General features: G+C 46.1%; 1 protein-coding gene across 1 annotated transcript in view; it reads right to left on the reverse strand.

Moving 5' to 3' along the window:
• Positions 1-361: 361 nt before the first annotated feature.
• LOC147457768 (tonoplast dicarboxylate transporter-like) overlaps positions 362-21,458 on the reverse strand; it is a 48,221-nt gene continuing 27,124 nt past the window's right edge. Inside the window, exons 5-6 of the mRNA XM_086512581.1 lie at positions 885-1,277; positions 362-779 (exon numbers count right to left, since the gene is read on the reverse strand). Of these exons, the coding sequence (XP_086368707.1) occupies positions 739-779; positions 885-1,277 (434 nt within the window). The 3' untranslated portion in view covers positions 362-738. The remainder of the gene's footprint in view (positions 780-884; positions 1,278-21,458) is intronic.

Genomic DNA, 21,458 nt, shown 5'->3' on the forward strand with positions numbered 1-21,458 from the left:
GCAGCAGGTGCCACGAGCAGAACAGGCCCTCGCGCAGAGTCAGAACAAGCCCTCGTGCAGGGCAGAAGAATGCGCACAGGCTGTCGGGCGCGTGGACAGAGGCTCAGACAACGATTCGCGCAGGGAGAGCAGCTCACACTCACACCACACAAGAGACACACACGCACGCGTGTTCTGTCCTAAGCATCAATATTGAAATGTCTAGAAAATAGAGAACTTTCAAAATACTTTTCACAAGGGCTGTCTGATGAATGAGACCACTGCAATTGCATTACTTACTAAAATATGAAACCATATTACCAATATGTGATAGCAATCAAGGAACTAACCACCATATCATGTACCATCAGTGGGTCAAATGAATAATAACCTCGACCCACAAAACCACATAAAAATCACAATTTACATGAAAGACGTGTGCTTGCACACTCATATACACCTCCTTGGACTGCAAAAATTTAGTGTTAAAGAATGTTTGTTTCTTCGCATAATATGGGTATTGACTAAAACTAGGAAGGGGACTTCATTGTTGTGAACCCATCTTCCAAGTGCTATGGCCAGTATATTAGGTTTGGTCATTGTTATTGCCAAAAATGAGCTGTCAATAGCCTTACCTCATCAACACTCTTATACTGTACAAGAAGTACCTTTACTCTTGCCAGTTGGAAAAATTGAGAGGAATCAAATGGAAAAGAAGAAGCCCCACATATGTGATGCAATCTATTGAACAGCCAATCTTCATGTTTGAACACTTGAATTGGTGTTAAAAATCAATACTCCTGCAAAAATTTAAACGACGACAATGAGTAAACATGAGGGCAGTTCAGAATTGTTCCAACACTCGGAAAAATAAATAGAAAAAAAAAAGAGTGATGGAAACAAACCAAGTGTCGGCATAAATATGGACAGCATAATGATCGCAATAATCTTCAAGCAAAAGCCCGGAACAGCCATGTCCTTCACTCTCAACGACTCTATTGCAAAAGCCATGGCATTAGGACCTGTGGCAGTGGGCAACATGTACGAAAATTGTGACCCCAAGCCTGCTGGAACCATAAGAAATAAAGGGTGCTGGTCTATGGACAGGGCAATCTCTGCCATTAGTGGCACAAATATAGAGGCTGTCGCAGAGTTTGATGTGAACTCTGTCACAATTCCAGTTACAAGCGCAATTGTTGGAGTAATGGCCCAATAGGGCAGACTTTTCAATAAGCTCATCTCCTCTGATATTACGTCTGAGAGACCACTCGCCTTTATACCATCCGCAAGAGCAAAACCTGCAATTACTTTTATCCATTCCCATTAAATAAAAACTGCAAAACCTCTCTCTCTCTCTCTCTCTCATTCATTCATTCATTCATCCCAAAGCAAACCGTAGGGATAAAGATACTCTAATTAGGTGGTGAAATGTAGCTATCTGGATTGTGATCAAGTCTACCAAAGCTTTGTCCACCTTGGGCGATGTAGCGAAAACCACTAAGTCTAGTGTTATATTTCTAACGATATAGAGCATCCCCTATTAAAAAAAACTTATGTAACACCTCACAAAAGCCAAGGAGCTGTAAAACCCCTAGGCCGTGCCTCCAAGATCATTCGCATCCACTCTTAACATTTCCTGATGATGTACCCCAAAAAAGGATGGCAGATCAACGGCACAAACATACTATAAAAGAGGCAAGAGGGGCCCACTCATTGTCCAACTCAAAAGCCAAAGGAAGGTACCAAGATGCACATCTCTATCTGCTTCAAAAATCTTATCTTTGGTGCTTAGAATAGATCGAACCTTCTTAGCACCCTCGATGATCTCAAATGGCGCCTTCCCCGTAGATGTATGCATTGTGTTGTAGGCAAACTCCACCAAGGGAAAATTCTTAAAGAATACGATGATATTGTCGAAAAAGGTGCCCACAAATGAACTGTACTCTCGAAAAATCTTGTCCATCATCCTGTTGAACGTTGAAGGAGTATTTGTGAGACCAAAAGGCATCACCAAATACCTATACAATCCAAAGGACGTACTGAGCGCGGTCTTGTATACATCTCCAAGAGCGATCCTAATCTGATGATAGCCAATTTTCAGTCAATTTTATGGAAACAAGTAGAACCCTATAACTTGTCCAGTATATCATCCATCCTGGGTATTGGAAATTTGTTCTTGACGGTGATTTTATTAATAGTCGTGTAGTCAATGCACATTCTTCATCCTTAGAAAAAACAACACTGGCAAACAGTAAGGTGATGTACTAAGTTAAATTTAACCTTTTCTAGAAGTTCTTTCGCTTGGTTCATAATTTCTTCATTTTGGGCTCTGTTTACTCTGTAAGGTGGCTAGTTCGAAGGCGTACTGCCCAGAATCAAATCAATGGTGTGATCTTTTATACTTGTCGTTCCTTCTCAAGGTTGGACAAATTTGACAAAATTTGACATTTTCTTTTCATCTATCTCATGTAAGAAGATCAAGTAAACAAACAGACTGGATTTCATTAATCTAGAAATGGCCAAAGCCGATACAAGTGGGACTGACTCGCCCTCCAGTTTTACATCAAGTACAATCTCTCTACCCTTTTCATTCTTCAAAATTGCTTTTCTCACCTTGTAATCAACCACAACGTTGTTCTTGTGGAACCGAGGGATACCCACAAGGACATCACACCTCTCCAAAGGCATGTTGTAAAAAGTCCTCATGCCTCATCTGATGTAATTCCAAGTCGAGCTGCCAATTCAATCGAAATGAAGTTGGCCTTGGCTCCTCCCTCAAAGAAGATAAGCGCTTCTTGATCTTGTACTTTGCCCCACACTCTAAAGAGCTCCATACTTTCATCCATTTGATCAGGGTCCGTTCCCACGAAATCTACTACCAAACTTGCTTTTGTCTTTCCTTTCTTTGCTCGCTCCTCCGCTACTCTAGAACTCTCTCGCTTGTCTTCTGGCTGTTCTTTTGGTGCTTTCTTAGGGCACCTAGCTAACACATGCCCGTGTTCCCCACAACCGTAACATTTACCCTCTTTGAAGTATTCAGCTCGTTGCTCCGCCGCAATCGAGGGCTTGAAGGTTTCTTTTTCTATTGGTTTCATTTCCTTTTGTTACACTCCAAGCCTATTATATTGGTATCACACTGAGTGTCCAAGTCTGATACCACTGTAACAGACTTGGACACTCCAAGTCGGAAATCTACCACCACACAAGAGCAAATTCAAAGAACCGAACAAAACTGAGAGAGAGACTGTCACCTGACACATCCAACCCTATGTGTCCGCGGACAAGCTACAACATGACCAGGGTTCAGTTCAGTCAAGTCAGTCTAGGATAGGAAGTGATCTGGCACTTTTGTGAGTCTGTTCGCCGGACCGTGCATGTCCAAACACTTAGAGTAGATGCATATCCTCTGGTTGCACACAGCATGATCATCAGCATTACCATAAAATCCATCAGGATCAATTTCCAGTGCATTAAACCTATTTTCCCTATTTTTCACTTATTTATTAAGTGACTTTTGTTGGAAACTAGGTAGGGAAATTTTGCTAAGATAATATATAAGCAAACTAGAGCTAGCACTTTTTGGCAGAAGAGGCAGCAGGAACACCTTGCTCAACAGGCAACTTCTTAGCAAGACCAACCCATGCAACAACTCTAGTGTTTTCAACATTGCAGAAGGCCTAGCATTTTTGCACTAGATCAGCCAACGTTTTTACACATGCAGATTCCTCGCCGACCAAGCAGAAACCCCAGCATTAGCAGATCCTCCACAACCTGACCATTTTCAGCCTAGCGTTTTTGCATCTGCAAGGCACTTCAGCGTTTCCGCAGATCTTCGCGATGGAACCCCCACAAGCATCAACATTTTCAGTTTTCAACAGTCAGACTCCAGATTGGAACCCAGAACCTCACAGATCTCACCTTCCCGCAACAGTTCCTCACCGCACGGTCAGATTCCGCAAGGTTTACAGATTCAGCCCGGAAAACGCAGATTTCAGCATCTGCATTTTCAGCGCGTCGTCATCGCATCGTCGCCATCGACATCGTCACTGACATAGAGTCAGAATTCAGTAAATAAAGATTTGCAGATTTCAGCCATTAGCATTTTCAGATTTCAGCCCGTCTCGTCGTCGTCCTCATGGTCGGCAAGTCCAAGCATTGTAGAGATTTGTGCAATCGATAGTAGACCGCTCTCGCCATAAAGAGTGGGGCCTTCGGAGGAGGGTTTGACAACATTCTAGTGTCGTATTCTCTTCTCTCTATCTCTCAGTCTCATGCACCTTCATGCACAGTGTTCATTCACTTTGTTTGTGTCCATTGCACTCTCTCACTAAAGGAACGGAAGGCTCTCCCTTCCGTAAGTAAAAGGAACCCTCGAGCACAGTTCGGAGCACTCATCTTGAGCAAAGTTCAACATTCATTCCGCTGCACCTTACATTGGTATCAGAGCTTTGGCAGTGTTCTGTATCACTCAAGGAAAGAACCACAAGAATTGTTTTTGCTTGTTGCGGTCGCACATAACCCAAGTCCACTTGGGCGTGTCGATTCCTAATCTTGTTTTTGAAGAGTGACAAGAAAGAAGGGCTTGTCCAGCCTCCCCTTGTGCCTCTTTTCACTCATTGAGAGCGGACCGTGCAGTTAGCGGCCGGCCAATTGACGTAAGGTGAGAAAAAGCAACCTTGGTGTGAGCGCAAGGCCGCGAAGGGGTGCACCCGCAGAAAAGAGCAGAACTCGGGTGAAGAGAAGATCCTTCCCTAACATAGATTGCAAGCGAAAGAAGAACCTCAAGAACCTCCAGACCCGCAAGAACCTCAAGAACTCAAGAACCCAAAGAACCAAGAACCCCCAAGAACCCAAGTTCCTCGTGAACTTAAGAACCCAAGACCACAAGAACCCACGACTTCAGTGGATGGTCATCACTCGAAGCGGAATGGATACTTCGCTCGAAGAAGAATTTTCCCCGACAGGAGGTTTTTCCGACCCTTCCCCATCTACGCCAAAGATTGCACCAGATACTATGGAGCTTTTTGACAAGATGGTGATGGACATGAAGTTAGAACGCGAAGCACGAAAAGCAGAAAGACAGGCAGAACACAAAGAAAGGATGGCAGCCATAGAGCGTGAGCATGAGCAAGCACGCTTAGAAGCCGAAGAAAGAAAAGCAGAATTTGATTGCGAGAACAAGGCAAGAAAAGAAATGAATGACCGACACATGAAAGAGATGTTGCGACTTTTTTCTCAACTGCAGGCACAGATGCAAGAGATTCGGGAAAAGGAGACTCTCTCAGTCTCTTCTTCTCCAAAGCATGACACACAGGATTTGCATGATGATAAGCATGATGAATTGCATGATAATGATAAGCATGATGATTTACATCATCAAGATGTGATTTCTCACAAGCATGATGTTTTGCACGATAAAGATGATGTGATTGTTCATAAGGATGATGTGTTAGTTGATACTTTCTCTAGTGAAGCTAACCTCATTGCAAATTCGATCAATCACAAAGAACCGATCTTAGCTCTTGAGTCGAGGTCCACAGAACCCCCACAAGAAGATTCGACCAAACACGAAGAACCGATCTTGGCTCTCGAGCCTAGGTCCAAAGAACCCCCACAGGAAGTACTATGTGTTTGCATGATTAGTCAGCACGCATTGTTTGAGTGTTTCATTCGTGATCGTTTCCTGTATTTTAGTCAGCGTCTTTATGTGATCCCTTTCCCAAGGCATGCCAAATTGTACATTGAGCACGATTCACTCATGAATGAGCACGGATGTATGCGGATTTCGCATGAAAAGCTGAAAAGTATGCATTCAAGGAAGTCACATTCCATGTCTCTTCCTTGGCACGACACAATCGTAGAAAGAGCACAAGAAAGTATGAGCACCAAGCATGGGCATTTCCGAGTATACATTCAAGGAAGTCACATTCCATGTCTCTTCCTTGCCACGACACAGTCGTAGAAAGAGCACAAGAAAGTATGAGCACCAAGCATGGGAATTTCCGTTGTGAATTGCCACAAGATTCGATCTCATTGTTTGTGTGTGTGTGTGAAACAGTTTGGCACTCCGTCTATTTGTTCATCTACATTGCATGCACAGTCTTTGAGGAAGACAAGATTTTTTCCAGTCACTTTCATGGAATGGGTATGTTCATGTTTTTGTGTTGAAAGTAGTTTCAGGAATTTTCAGCCTCGGAGATTCTTGAAGAAGGTACTATAGACGAAGTGGAAGCATTGAAGATGACTTTGCGTCGCTTTCGGCACGGCCCAAAGAAGAAGGCATTGCAGACCTTTATGAAGTTCAAGTATCGCACGACCCACACATCAGAGTGGACAGGTGAAGATTCCTTTCCAGGATTCCGAATGTTATTGGCGATCTCCCTCGACACCATACAGTTCGGTACCAGTACCTCACTTTGAAAAGGAGGGGATGTCACGTGACACATCCAACCCTATGTGTCCGTGGACAAGCTACAACATGACCAGGGTTCAGTTCAGTCAAGTCAGTCTAGGATAGGAAGTGATCTGGCACTTTTGTGAGCCTGTTCGCAGACCGTGCATGTCCAGACACTTAGAGTAGATACAGATCCTCTGGTTGCACAAAGCATGATTGTCAGCATTTACCATCAGAATCAGTTTCCAGTGCATTAAACTTATTTTCCCTATTTTTGACATTTTTCACTTCTTTATTAAGTGACTTTTGATGGAAACTAGGTAGAATAATTTTGCTAAGATAATATATAAGCAAACAAGAGCTAGCACTTTCTGGCAGAAGAGGCAGCAGGAGCACCTTGCTCAACAGGCAACTTCTCAGCAAGACCAACCCCCACAACAACTCTAGTGTTTTCAGCATTGCAGAAGGCCTAGCGTTTTTGCACCAGATCAGCCAGCATTTTTGCACATGCAGATTCCCGGCAATAGCAGACCAAGCAGAAACCCCAACGTTAGCAGATTGTCCACAACCTGACCATTTTCAGCCCTAGCGTTTTTGCATCTGCAAGGCACTTCAGCGTTTTTGCAGATCTTCGCGACGGAACCCCCACAAGCATCAGCGTTTTCAATTTTCAGCAGTCAGACTCCACAATAGAACCCTGAACCTCGCCAATCTCACCTTCCCGCAGCAGTTCCTCGTCGCACGGTCAGATTCCGCAAGGTTTACAGATTCAGCCCGGAAAACGCAGACGCGTCGTCGTCGCATCGTCGCCATCGACATCGTCACCGACATAGAGTCAGAATTCAGCAAATAAAGATTTGCACATTTCAACCATTAGCATTTTCAGATTTCAGCCCGTCTCGTCGTCGTCCTCATTGACGTCGACATCGTCGGCAAGTCCAACCATTGCAGAGATTTGTGCAATCAATAGTAGACCGCTCTCGCCATAGAGAGTGGGGCCTTCGGAGGAGGGTTTGACAACTATTTGGTGTCGTATTCTCTTATGTCTATCTCTCAGTCTCATGCACCTTCATGCACAATGTTCATTCACTTTGTTTGTGTCCATTGCACTCTCTCACTAAAGGAACGGAAGGCTCTCCCTTCCGTAAGTAAAAGGAACCTTGAGCACAGTTCAGAGCACTCATCTCTTGAGCAAAGTTCAACATTCATTCCGTTGCACCTTACAGAGACGACACGGCATGGCGTAGTTCCGCGCCTGGAGAGATTGACCCCAAAGACTTGTGTCCCTTTCGGTATTTCTTTATTATTAATCCTTTACGAAGTACAATGTCTGAGGGTCCTGGTCTCAGCAGTACTCCCAAGCTTATCTGCCTGAAATTGAGGCCCTAGCACTTTATCTATATGCCCTAGGCCTTCCAAAAGCAATACATATGAAAAGCTTCAAGTCTAAAAGCATCTGGCCCCCAAAAGCTAGAGCTAGGGCTGCCAGTGCACTATGCGGAAATCCATACAAGTGCCACATCAGCAACGCAATTCATGGAGGTCCGTACGGTCTACCACATCAGCAACAAAATTCGTAGGTCCGTACAGCTGCCATGTCATCCGTCCTTTCCACGCCTTTATTTTAGCCTTTAGTCCCTTGGGCCCCATTGGTAGACAAGACCCATGTCCTTCCATTTTTGGCTTCTCGGATCAATTCTGCAAGTTAATACAACTTCTTCTGCATCTTTCAGTAGGGCTCTAAATCCTCTCCGTCCGGAGTCCTTTAGGTCATGCCATGTCGTCTCTCTCTCTCTCTCTCTCTCTCTCTCTCTCTCTCTCTCTCTCTCTCTCTCTCTCTCTCTCTCTCTCTCTCTCTCTCTCTCTCTCTCTCTCTTTTTTTTTTTTTTTGGAAAAATCAGTGCTGTATATTACTGAGTACAATAAATTCCCCAACAGATGCCAAAATAGCCTGTCACATGGGGTGTACAAGCTGAATGTAAGGATGATAGCCACTAGAGTGACAACTCGACGAGTACAATCTCATGGTGGTCTATGTGATGAGTGGAGGAGAAACCACTGAGGGGGGGCATAATGCCAGATAATCTGACCACCTGTAAGTGTGAAAAAGAGTCGAGCTCGGGCCCAACGCCGAAGAAAGGCAAATCGTCGAACCTCGGCTGCTCGAGATGTACCTGAGGAAGAATCCCACTGCCAAATCAGGGTGTGAATGATGTCCAACCAAATGGCAGTAAGGGTATCCTGAAGGAGCTGTGGAGCCGCACTGAGAATGTGAAGACAACGAGCTCTCCAAATATTCCATAGTGTAATGCTAGTGATGACGGAAAAAACTTCATCACGTGTCTGAGGATCTCCCTGCCATGCGATCTGTGGTAACATAGCCAAAGTCCCTCGCCGATAACCAGTCGAGGTAAGCATAAGAGCTGGATCTGTGTCTGAGCCCTCGTAGAAAAGATGCGGTCCAGGCATCGGCATCAACCATGAGACAGAGCCCTAAGTGAGAAATCCATCCTGAACACCTGCTCTGCTAAGTAAAAAGCAAACTGGTAGCCACACTATATGAGAAGAGGAGCATGACCAAAGACAGTGTGCAGGTGACTCATGTAGTCGCGAAGGACATCGAGCGCATAACGGATCATGACCCATAGTAGCAAGCCAAGTCCCAACTGGAAGTCCTGCATGTGCAATCATTCACATGAAAAAAGAAATACGACGAGCCGCATGTAAATCCCAGATGGCTGACCAAAACTGCTGTAGATAGGCATGGGAGAGACCTGAATGTAACCAGAAACGCATACGAGTGGGCTGCTCTGGGTGCTGTCTCATCAATGCGAATCTTCCAATTCTGACAGTGTACTCAAAAAATGATACATGTGCACCGGTGGGGTTAGAGTGAGGCTAGTGCCACTCTCCTGGGTCCCAATAAAGCTGTGATAAGGCACGACCCTCCCACACCCAAAGCCTCCAAAGGGCGGCATCAGCGGATGCGAAGCTAGGGTCAACACAACGACGCTTCCCGCGAGAGCCAACTACTCGTATGGCCTCCCATCGAGCGCGAGGGTAGACAAGGTGCGGAGAGGTGGTAGCATATGTCAATCTAGCATGAATCCCCTGAGAGGAGTCTGAATCAACTGTGAACAGCATGGTGTCGAAACGAACTAATAAGAGAGTGCTCTGAGCAAAGAGACCTTCCCAGCCACTACGTGGAGGCATCTGAACCGTGCCTCGCATGACTGCATCCCACTAGGAAGGAACGGCGGAGTCAATCTCAAGAAGTCTATCTGTCACCCCGCGACCAATGTCATAATGTTCTGCTATGAAATCTGCATCCAGCATACGCGTCTCATGAAACAACCGCATAGAGGCAGCAGGGCCAGTGTCCCAAGCAGCCCAGTCAATGTGAGTTCCTCTCCAAGCTGACGGGGTGGGTTAACCGAAGAATCAAGAACTGCATCATTCCAAATGAGAGGCTGGCGCTCAATCTCCTCACGACATGAGGGAGGTGAGCGTATGAGAGCTCGTCGCATGGAAACCCAAATCTGAAGGAGTGATCGGATGAAGGGTGAGAGAGTGCGGGTGGTCAAGGGGGCATCCGTAAATAAAAAACGAAACCCTGTATGCCAAGTATGACCATCTCTAGTGCCGAGGCGTGGAGTTGTTGTGCAAAGAGCGGCCTGAAGAAGCATCTTCCAATGTTCTTGGCCGGGAAAAAGACCCCGAACAATAAGCTTGGTAAGAAGGGCGCAACTCTGTAATTCTGGATCAATAACGCCAAGGCCTCCCTCTGACCTAGGTCGAATAATCGTGGACCAGCGAACTCGAGCACGAGTATCAGTAGTCCCATCTGTGCCACTCCATAAAAAGTTCCGCACTAATCTGCGGAGCTGAGCTATCACTCCAGAATGTAGCATCCAACAAGAGGCCGTATACCATACTGTAGCCAGAATGACCTGGTTGACGACCAATGCACGGCCAGCCAACGACAGATGACGTGAAGACCAATGACATAGCTTCCTGCGAATAGACTATAGTACGGGTGCAAACAACTGCTGTAAGGAAACATCAAATCCAACCTGAAAGCCCAGATATCTGCATTTGTGGCCCGGCTGCAACCATGTGAAACCATCAGCTACCCCCCAAATAGGTATGTGATCACTGCCAACCAGTAACCCATAGGATTTATGCCAGTTAATACGTGCACCACTGGCAATGCAAAAAACCCCCAAGGCCTCCCGCATGGCATCAAGCGCTGCTAGCAGATAGTGCAACATCAGCATAGTGTCATCAGCGAGCTCCTGATCGATAAGGTCCGGAGCTGAAGGTACGGGCATGGTCAAGCCATGAAATGCATGACTCTGAGCACGAAGAAAATCTGACATAGTCTCTCCAACAAACAGATACAGATATGCTGCTAAAGGACATCCCTGTCGTACAGATCGAGAGAGCTCAAAACTGCGACTGACACGACCACCAATAGTAATAGCACTGCTGGCAGTCCTAAAGAGAGCAGAAATGCCTACTATCCATCGCGAGGGGAAACCCATCCTGGCTAGTGATCCTTCGAGAAAGTCCCACTCAACACGATCGTATGCTTTCTCGAAGTCAAGAATGAAAAAAGCGAGAGGTTCAGAAGATGATCTGGCCTACTCTACTGCCTCATAAAAAGTGAAGATATTATCCAGTATACATCGATCCATGACAAAGCCTGTCTGAGAAGTATGAATAATATCTGGTAAGAACGGTCGCAAGCGATGGTTGATCAATAACGCTAATATCTTATAGACCGAAGGGAGTAGGGTAATAGGCCTCCACTGGCGGAGCTGAGTGGTATCACCCCCTTTCGGAATAAGAGATATTAGACCTGAGCAAAGATCCGGATGCATATATCTTGATGCAAAGATGTCCTGACAACCGCGAAGCAGTGGTATATGCAATACATCCCAATAAGTCAAAAAGAAAGCTCTAGTGAGGCCATCCTCTCCTGGACAGGAGGATGGATCGAGACTCTCGATAGCAGCATGAAGCTCTGCAAGTGTGAAGGGTGCCAACAAAATGTCGGCCATAGTATCTGTACAACGGCGTCGGGTGTGATGCCAGATCTGCTCACGGGCAAGTAAAACCTCAGTAGTGCATACATCAGCAGTGAACAATGCCTCAAAATAATCTGCAGACATATCAAGAATAACATCAGGATGCATATGAAGTGTCCCCTGAGCATCACACAAAGTCCGGAGGGTGGTGCCAGGAGGGCGCTCTTTGTGCGCGGCGAAGAAGGCTTTATTCATTCGATCAGCTTTAGCTATCCAATGAGATACCGAAGCATGATGAGTGAACTCAGACCTAGCCTCCTGGACGCGACGAATTTCCTCTGTGAGCTCTGTCTGTCTAGCAGCGAGATAAGCATCCTGAGGCGACTCCTCAAGCAAGCGCTGTGTGGAACCAAGAGGAATGTGAACATCAGATTCGCGTACTCTCAACTGTCGATGAATAATAGCAGTCTGATCACGGCAATAAATACTAGACTGAGTAATGCAATGAGCAAGGAACTCGCCAGGGGGACCACAATAAGAAGCACCCGTGGACCATAAGTCACAAATCTGTTGCTGCAAAACTTCAGTGTTGAGAACACTGTCAGGGATGCGGCAGCCCCGTCTCTGTGCAGAGGATCTAGTGAAGGAGATAAACAATGAGATGGGTAAGTGATCTGAGAGGCTGGTCCCTCTCCAAATAGTAGTAAATCCACCTAGAGCAGCTGCCCAAGGGCCAATGTAAAAACGATCAAGTCGCTCTAATAATCTCCCTTGCTATCTCTGAAACCCCCACGAGTAATGAAGTGTAGCAGGGTGATGACCAAAAGAGGGTATGTGCCATGCATCAACACCTTGAATAGCTAGAAGAAATCGATCCCAAGCTGACTGCTCATCGGGAGAAATGGATGATAAAACAGGAGGTGTGATAGATCGCCAATCAGAGTCGCTTTCAACATTGTTGAAGTCGCCTCCAACAACCCAAGAGTCTACGGCAGGTAGAACAGTAGCCAAGGAAGTCCAAAAAGTAGCCCTCTCCCGGGGAGTAGTGGGTGCGTAGACTGACATAAAACCAATGATAGAGTCCTGAATCCGAAGAGACACATAGACTGCTCTGCCAGCGACAAGGGTGCCATGCTGCTGAACTGAGGCCAAGTAACGTGGCCCCACTGAAATGCATACACCGCAACTCTGTCCATGAATGCCCAAAGCAGGCTCCCAAAAAGTGTGAGCGCCGGAGGGCATGAGATTACCAAAGGGAGTGGCAATCTTATGCTCCTATACTAATAATATATCCACAGTGCCTACTACATGAGCGTGTAAATCTCTGCGAAGTAAAAGCTTGCGGGAACCTCTTACTTGAGAAGTCTGTAAACCATTAGCATTCCAAGAAACTACATGTAAATCCATAGTCTGCATGAAAGAATTGGTAAAGCATCTGACTAACTGCGCATCTTCTTGGAGGCAGCTGGGCCATCCAAGGGGTGAGCTTCAGGCGGGAGGAAAGCAACCCTCAAGCCCTCTCTAAAATATGGCGTCTCATTGCACCAACTGCGGACCTCAGCTTGTTTACATTGCATTACCGATGCTGCAGCTTTGACACCCCAAATGCGCATAGACATAGAAAGCACCACATCTGAGGATACATGAATGACCATAGGCAATGAATAGCAAGCATAAACATCACTCCATTCCATAGCACCAATACAGGAAGGGAAGTGTGGAGACAGTACATCCGGAGCGGAAGTAGACAACCATGAATGAAGCTGAGCCATAGATTGGGCATGCACAAAATGTAGAACCTGATCCTCAGACCATTCCTGAGCTGCATGGAATGGAAGGAAAAAGGAATGGGTGGGCTGAGAGCGACTGCCTATTAAAGAGGGAACACAACCTGGCTTGTGATGCATAAGGTAGAGCTGCACCCGCAGTGGTCCTTCTGAGTCACCGCACATTTCGGCCCGATGAGTGCCCCAGGAAGGAGGACAAGAGCTGAGGAAACTGCGTGGGACGTAAGTATGAGCGGCGAAGGGAGGGGGGGGACCAGAAGGTGGTGGGGGGGGAGCAAGGGCGAGAGGGAGAGGAGGAAAAGGGAGAGGTAATAGCGGGGGATGGTCCATCTGCATGGGAATAGGGATCTCGGGAGGAGGGGAAGGAGCGAGCGGGAGAACGGCATGAGAAGGGGGAGCGGGTAGCAGAGGTAAGTGATCCTGTGCTGAAGAAGAAGAATGGCGAGGAGAAGCAAGGGGTAATGGGGTGGTGGAAACTTGAGAGGGAGCAGGAGAGGTAACACTGGGGACTGCATGCGATGGAGGTTGTTGACGAGGACGGAATGAATGGTTACGACCCACTGTCTACCATGCAGTCTCAGTAGGAACTAAAGCGGAGGGAGAGACATGGAGGGTCGAAGCTCGAGGAGCACCTGCAGGCTGTCGAGGTGCTCGTGTAGTAGTAGGAGGAACCGGTTGTTGACACTGACCACGTGGCTGAGCATGAGTGCCAGGAGCCGGCTGTTGTTGTCGCCGATGGCGTGGCAAGGTGGGGCAATCTCGTGCCAAGTGTCCCATCTCGTGACAACGTAAGCACTGCCCTGGGCGGCCAGTGACTACCATTCGGCAAGAGTAGTCTCGATCGCGCACAGCCACAGTAACTGTATCTGGTAATGAAGTATCCCCAAACACCAAAACCTGAATGCGAGGTGGACCAGAGGAGAAGATGCAGGATCCTGGAACTACTGTGCCAAAATGAGCAGCAATCATCTGAAGGAGATGCTCATCAATAAAATGGAGAGGCATATCCGAGAAGGAGAGCGTCAGAGGGAATCTGGGAATAAGGTGTCGACTGTCAAACTCCTCAGTAGTAAACTCGGGATACCACCTCGTCAAGTATATCATCCTGCGATCAAAGAGTATCGGAGACCGAGCAAGGAGAGCTGAGGCAGTGGCGGGATCTGAAAGACGTTCCATGAAGATGCCTCTGCCAAGAAATGTAAGCTCCGAGACCCGTCCCTGAGTAGTACCTAATGCAGTCTGACACCAATCACGTATAGAAGAGCGAGGTGGAGACTGTCCAATCATCCGGCCAACCAAGGCATGTTGTGCCAAGTGTTGTATTTTGGAGTCAATGCGTGTCAACAGGTCGCCAGTACAGTCCACGCGACAGGCAAGTGGTGATGGAGCGCTGTGTGTAGCACTCGAGATCGGCAAAGCCGCCATGAAGAATGGGGTAGACTGGCGAACTGGAAAAGAAGGACCCGAAAGGAATCTTGGACGCTTTCTCTCTCTCTCTCTCTCTTTCTCTCTTTCTCTCTTTCTCTTGCTGGCGGTAGAAGAATGCGCACAACCAGGGTTTGGGGCTGAGGCTGGTTTACGGGATTAGGGTTTCCGGGATTAGGGTTTTTGAGGAATTAGGGTTTGCAGGGCGCGCACAGGCAGCAGCAAGCCAGCAGCAAATTATGCGCGCAGCAAGTCAGTAGCAGAGACGCACGCGAAATCTGACAGGCAGCAGAGCGCGTGCGTTGGTGGCTGATGTTGCGCGCGCAGGCAAGGCAGTAGCAGAGACGCACGCGAAATCTGACAGGCAGCAGAGCGCGTGCGTTGGTGGCTGATGTTGCGCGCGCAGGCAAGGCAGTAGCAGACGCGGCAGGGCTGCAGTAGGTCGCGCGCGACAGGCAGGGCAGGCTTCACGCGATAGGCCGGTCTCTCTCTCTCTCTCTCTCTCTCTCTCTCTCTCTCTCTCTCTCTCTCTCTCTCTCTCTCTCTATATATATATATATATATATATATATATATGGACCTAGGGGAGGACTGAGAGTCAAAAATGTGGGCACTTTGAGCCTTTCACATGGTCCAAAATGTGATATTCCATATTGCGGTGAAAACTCTCCCTGGTAAAAATCTAAGAGCTACATCTGGGTCATCTGTGGAGTGCCTAGTCTATATCCTAAGGGAGTAAGCAGGAAGACCATATCTGTCGGCAAACCGTGAAAAAAGGGGTGTGACCCCGGAAATTGCAAAAGCCATGCAACTGCCCCCCATGTCACAAACCCATCATGGATTCCCATTCTAATTGTCATGATGTGACGTATTCTTTATGTTTGTATTACCTTCCTTGCTTGGTTCTCTTGCAGATACGAAGATGTACTAGATCAGAGACCCTTGTTCTCGAAAGGATGTGCCTCTTTGCCCAAGAGTCGCACCCATTCGACGAATAGCCATGACTCTTCAGCGAATGGCTGCACCTCTACGCCGAATGGTCACGACTCTACAATAGAGGGACACGACTATTGGCCTAGAGTCATGTCTTTTGACCTATGGTTATGTCTCTTCATCGTCTCTCTTCAGATTCTATATAAGAATGCCCTTGTAAAACATTTCAATCAATAACACACTCAACCTCTAAGTCTCTTGTTATCAAGTTCTGTTCAGAGTTCAGTTTTCATCTAAGTTTAAGCAGGAATAGTAAATGTGTTCTTCACAGTGGTATCAGAGCAAAAAAAATTCATGGGCCTCTGGACTTGGCGTCTACCTAACCTCACCGTTGCCTACCCTTCCTACAATCCTCACTTTGTGATTTATATGGCAGCAACAGGAAGATGGTACACACGACTTCTGCGAACCTATGAGGTAACTCGTTATTTAATTTGTTTCATACTATAAATATAACAGACATGGGTATAATGTGTGTGTACGATGTATCCGAAAAAGTATTGCACCGGCCGGTTACACCTATTGGCCATCAGCGCTCCCACACTTTCCAGTAAAAGCACATCAGGATGGGTCGCACCCGTTGGGCAACAGAAGGCACCCCTTTAGTAGCAATTCACCAAGCGTCGGCACTTTTCCCAAGCGACAGCTTTTTGGCAGCGCTTGACGTTTCTTTTTTTCCATTGGCTGAATTGTACGTTGCTTGCGTTTTATTCTTAGGTTGGCTGAACTTTAATATTGCACCTTAACATTTTTAAATTAAGTTACCTCCCCACCCAAAATTGGGGCCCAAAAAGGGGGTGACTTGGTGTTAATTGACCAAACGACAACTTATCAAATGAAGCCAACAAAACAATATATACTAGCGATCCTTGCAGAGAAGCGCTTCAACGCTGGCATTCTTGCGCACACTTCCTCTCGCGGCGAATCACGCGTCCCGGCCTTACACTCCTCATGGATGATGACGCCTACGATGTGTCAATTCCGTACTTGTCGTATGTAGACCATGTACCTGAAGACATCCTTCCAGAAAAATATACCTTCATAAGTTCAAAATAGTCTGAACTCACGAATTATAAGAGGGAATAAAGCACTCATAAAACTATAAAAGCAAGGGACACACGAAAAGAAAAGAAAAACAAAAACAAACAAACAAACAAACTAAATCACTTTGTTTGCTACGAAACACAACTAGATAAAACAAAACATTATGAACTTAAAAATGTTTTTAGAAAAGGCATGTGTAAAATAAGTTGACGCAACTTACTTGGCTTAAAACAAGTACTCAACTTTAAGCAAAAAAAAAAAAAAAAAAAAGGATAAGACATCTTAAAAACTTAATCCTAGAAATCAAACTTCACACAACAACTTATAACGGAACACATTCTTAAGTCCTCAGGTAAGCTAAATATGAAATCGAAAAATGAATACTACTACAAACCTACGAAGAGCAAAGAACCAAACTTGACAATATGTGATCTCAACTTCACCGCTTTTCCAAACAGGAAGAATAAGATTATCACCTTTATCATGCATAGCTTGGACAACAGCTATGACATCCCTACTCACGTCGTCAGTGCCCAAGAGTAGGTGCAGGTTTATATAGAGGCCATTCATGCTTTGAATGTACTCTACAAAACCAACGAGCTGAGTTTCTATCACCCTCCGGAGGTGATGGGCATACTCAACCATGATAAAAGCTAGCAATTGTCAAGCTATAGTGAAAATAATAGAAGCGCTAAAGATCAAAACAACAACATAAGGTGTTATTAAGTCAAACAATAAGTGGGCTTTTTAGCTCCCCACTTCTATTGAATTTACTACTGATTATCTTGAACATTCCAAAGGAAGAAACACTAAAAATAAACTTACTACGATGCAAAAATGAACGAACTTTTTTCATGATTCTTTTGAATGAGTATCCTTTTTCAACTAGTAAAGAAATAAGATGGCAAGATTGAACAACAAAAGTAGATTTACTAGAACAAAGACGAGAAAATCTAAATAGTTGAGAGCAAATGACACCGTACTTAGCTAAAAGAGAAATGTTCGAAGAAATGTGAGGCATGTGGATGATTTTTAGATTGGCATATTCTGGTTCAAGGCGCTTATCATAGATATCTACTTCTAATCCCAAGGGAGTCTGAAAAATCTTAAGGTCTAAAAAGGCACAACAATCACTATTTGTGGTACAGTTAAGTTCACAAAACTCCTTGGGATAAATTCCTCCGCCTACAGAACTCGAATTCAAGTACATAAAATCTTGAAAAGAAGGAACGTCAGGGACAAAAAGAAAATCCTTTTTTGCCTTCGCCGGCTCCTGCACCAAAACATCTTGCCGCCCGTGAGATTATCATCATATTCAATTCACCGGAACTTGACATTATACTCATTCCGAATTCTCCAGAGCCCGAACCTACAAAAATCCCTGCACCCGTACCCATTCCTGCACCCGTTCTTGAGCAGGCAATTCCGGACGTACCCGTGGAGATTCCATCTCCCACATACTCTCCCAAACCTCCTAACCCTCTAGAAAGAGAGTACCTGGTGCACATCTCGCAACGCCGTTTCGGGTTCTAGAGATGGTGAGTTTGGTGGATTACTATCAAGTGTCAACAAGAGGAATTAACCCATTACGAGTTTATCTTAACTCGTTTTCCTTTCCTCGCATACCACATCACGGCATGCTTCGTGGAAAGCGTATCGGAGATCTAGACGGCACATACACTCGTTCCATTTCATTCTGAGGAGATAGTGCCGGACTACACTCCACTAACTCCACAACTCGACGAGATCGAGGATTTCACAGAGGACGACCCGGCATTTGCCAAGTTTGCTGAGCCGCTACACACACCGCCAACTTTGGCTACAGGTTGGTCTGTTCTAGCCTCGCCTCGCTACAAGCTGTGACTTCGCCATGTCGGACACAGGGACAGAGCAGCGACAGGTGGACTGTGCCACACTCTTGGCCGCTATTCAGCAACAATTTGCAGCCCAAGCTTCACGACAGGGCCAGTTCGAACCCATGCTCCAGTCTTTATCAAATGAAATCAAAGCCCTGACACAGCCGACACCTCAGCATGATGTCAGTTCTACTTCATCAATGCGTGCGGCGAAGATCAACCAATGCCAAATCCACCTGATGAGGTGAATAATCCTGAACTTAAATATTTGATTCGATTAATCACAGAATCGAATAAAAAAAAGTGGACATAAAACCCCCAGAGCCTTGTGATGGTCGTCGCAATAAGCGGATGAGGGCTCAATAGATATTCAAAATGGACACTTATTTCAATAACTTGGACGTATCGGAACAAAAAAAAGTTAGCTCTAGCTGCTAGCCTCCTGAAAGACATTGCCTTTCTTAGGTGGCAAAATCGGGTTGCCTTAGGGAAACAAACGCCGACGTGGGAAAAATTTAAGCACGCAATGTGCAAAGCTTTTGTGCCATCAAGTGCTGATTTTCATGCACGCTCCGCGCTGCGCCACTTAAAGCAAGTAGGCTCAATGGCTGCTTACATATCACAGTAGACGACACGGCATGTCGGGTCCCAAACACCATCAAGGGCCCCCTTGCTCTATTGCCAGAGTAAGTACGTGCTTGTGACGGGTGCATCGGAAATGGGATATCCATAGTTGAGAGGAAATCTGAACTGGAAAACAGGAATACGCATAAAGACGCAAGCACAAGAATACAGATGGGTTCTGAGAAGCTTTTCTTAAAAAGCGGAAAATTTGAACGAGTTTTCCGGGAAGAGCAAACGCTTTCCCGCGAGGAATCTATGTCTGCATTGCATTTGTGCATGTGGTTGCATCCAAGGACGCTTGGGAAGTGTTGTGAAAAGCATTGATTTAAACTTATAAGGTTTTATTGAGTTTTTTGGCAGGTTCAGGCCAATTTTAAAATATGTCGGCCGCCCACTTACTTAGAAAATAAAGCAACAAAACCAGCCAGCGAATTCTCTCTCCCTATTTCGGGTAGAGCAGCGCAAAAAAACCAAAAAAAAAAAAAAAAAGGCCACGATTTCTACGCGAGTAGCTATTCGTGCAGTGGCCAAGGAGCTATAAAAGCACCACATGCCCTCACTGAAAAGAGGTTACCAAAGTCAGCAGAAGAAGACTCTACCGCCAAATACCGCACAAGAGATCGCGAGACTACGAAGCACGGAAGTCGCTTATCCCGCGCAAGAGCGACAGGTGTCACGGGGACGTGGCAACTGTTAACTATGTCACGAGGACGTGGCAACTGCTAACTTTAGTTGTTGGTTTCTTTCCAAGGGGTTTTGTTTTGTTTTTGAGACCCTCTTCTTGAAGTAGCAAATGGACGGACATTGCATGGCCAATGTGAACGGTACTTTCACCCGCAAATGGGTAGTGGTCGGCACTGGAATTCGTATGGTAAGAGGATGTCTAGGCTCAGAGCAAGATTATATAGGTCCCCCCGTCGCACTTAGCAAGTTGGTGGATACTAGGAAGTGAACTTTTTTAAGGCGTAAAGTCAAGGTGGGACTACCAACAAAAAGTATCCGACAGTTTGGCCACATTGCACTTTTGGATGCGGTCCCAATGAGGATAGATGGTCAGAAGACCAATGGGAGCCCAACGGAAGCATCTCCTAAAATTTAGGGAACTGCTATTTTGGGCCGTGAAATGTGTTCACGTCATTACCTCCGGTATGACTAGGGGAACATTTTACAACTCTGCCGTGAAGTCAACTGGGCAACCGGTCAGGATATTTTTAAGCGGCGAACCCGAAACGGGAAAATGCTTGTAAATGCACCAAGTGGCAAATTCTCATGCACTTGCCTCTTCCAGAAAAATGGGCGCTGAAATTTAAGCTGGGAGGAGCTCCATTATGCATTTTGTCACAGGTTAAGAGCTATGGAGTGCTTCCTTTCCCTCTCATGTACAATGTGGTGCTAGGAGTGATGCCCTGCACACTACACACTGCTCTCTCTCTCCCCTACGTGCAATTATGTGATGCCCCACAAGAGGGCTCCTCATTTGACTGATATACAACTGTGTGGGTTCATGCTTTTGTGCTGAGGCAAGAGCCTCCTTGAGAAGGAACAGGGGTAGCTAGATGCTACTCCAAAGCAGGCATTGGTGAGGGTCATAACCTCAGCATACAGGTGCAAAATCAGCGCCGTGTATGCACTGTAATTTTACTGTTTTTCAGCCATACGGATGCCAGAACCTTTGGGAATCGTGCCCCACTGACAGAGGACAGTTAGGGGACTGTTTGGGACTGAAAACAGGGCAAAAACCAGTAAATACAGCGTGCTGAATTTACTGTTTTTGGGCAGGAATCAGAGGGTATACGCCAGTAGAAGCGAGTTCCAACAGGGGAATTGGTTTCGCGCAGGTTTAGGGGCTGTTATGCTGCCGAAATTTGGCCAAAACAGGCGGTATCTTGTGGGATACAGTCAAAGGATTCCCAAGACTCTTCTTTGTACTTTACCCTCCTAAAGAATAAAGAAATACCGAAAGGGGCGCCAATTTTGGGGCCTACAGGTTGTCGGTGCCGTGTGTGTGATTTAAGTGTTAAGTCCCGTTACAGGTCTCCTTTGTAAAGTGCTCTGTGTGTGTGTCTAAAGTAAAGAATTTTGGGTGAAAGCCAACGCCTACCTCCCTACGGGCCGGTTTCATGGTTCCATTGCCGGGATATCAATCACTTTTTCCTTAAAGAGTGAGCCTGGATTGTTTAGGGTAAAGACAGAGTGCAGGAACGCGGGGATTACACTATGGTCGACAAGGGGAAGGAAATTATGGAAGAGGGTTCCTCTTCAAAGGACAGGCAGGAGATTCCTATGGTTTTTGAGATTGGCGAGAGCTCACGGCCACGTCAGTCTG

This window comes from Adiantum capillus-veneris, chromosome 5, assembly GCF_014529385.1.
Source record: "Adiantum capillus-veneris isolate H3 chromosome 5, ASM1452938v2, whole genome shotgun sequence".
Classification (NCBI taxonomy): domain Eukaryota; kingdom Viridiplantae; phylum Streptophyta; class Polypodiopsida; order Polypodiales; family Pteridaceae; genus Adiantum; species Adiantum capillus-veneris.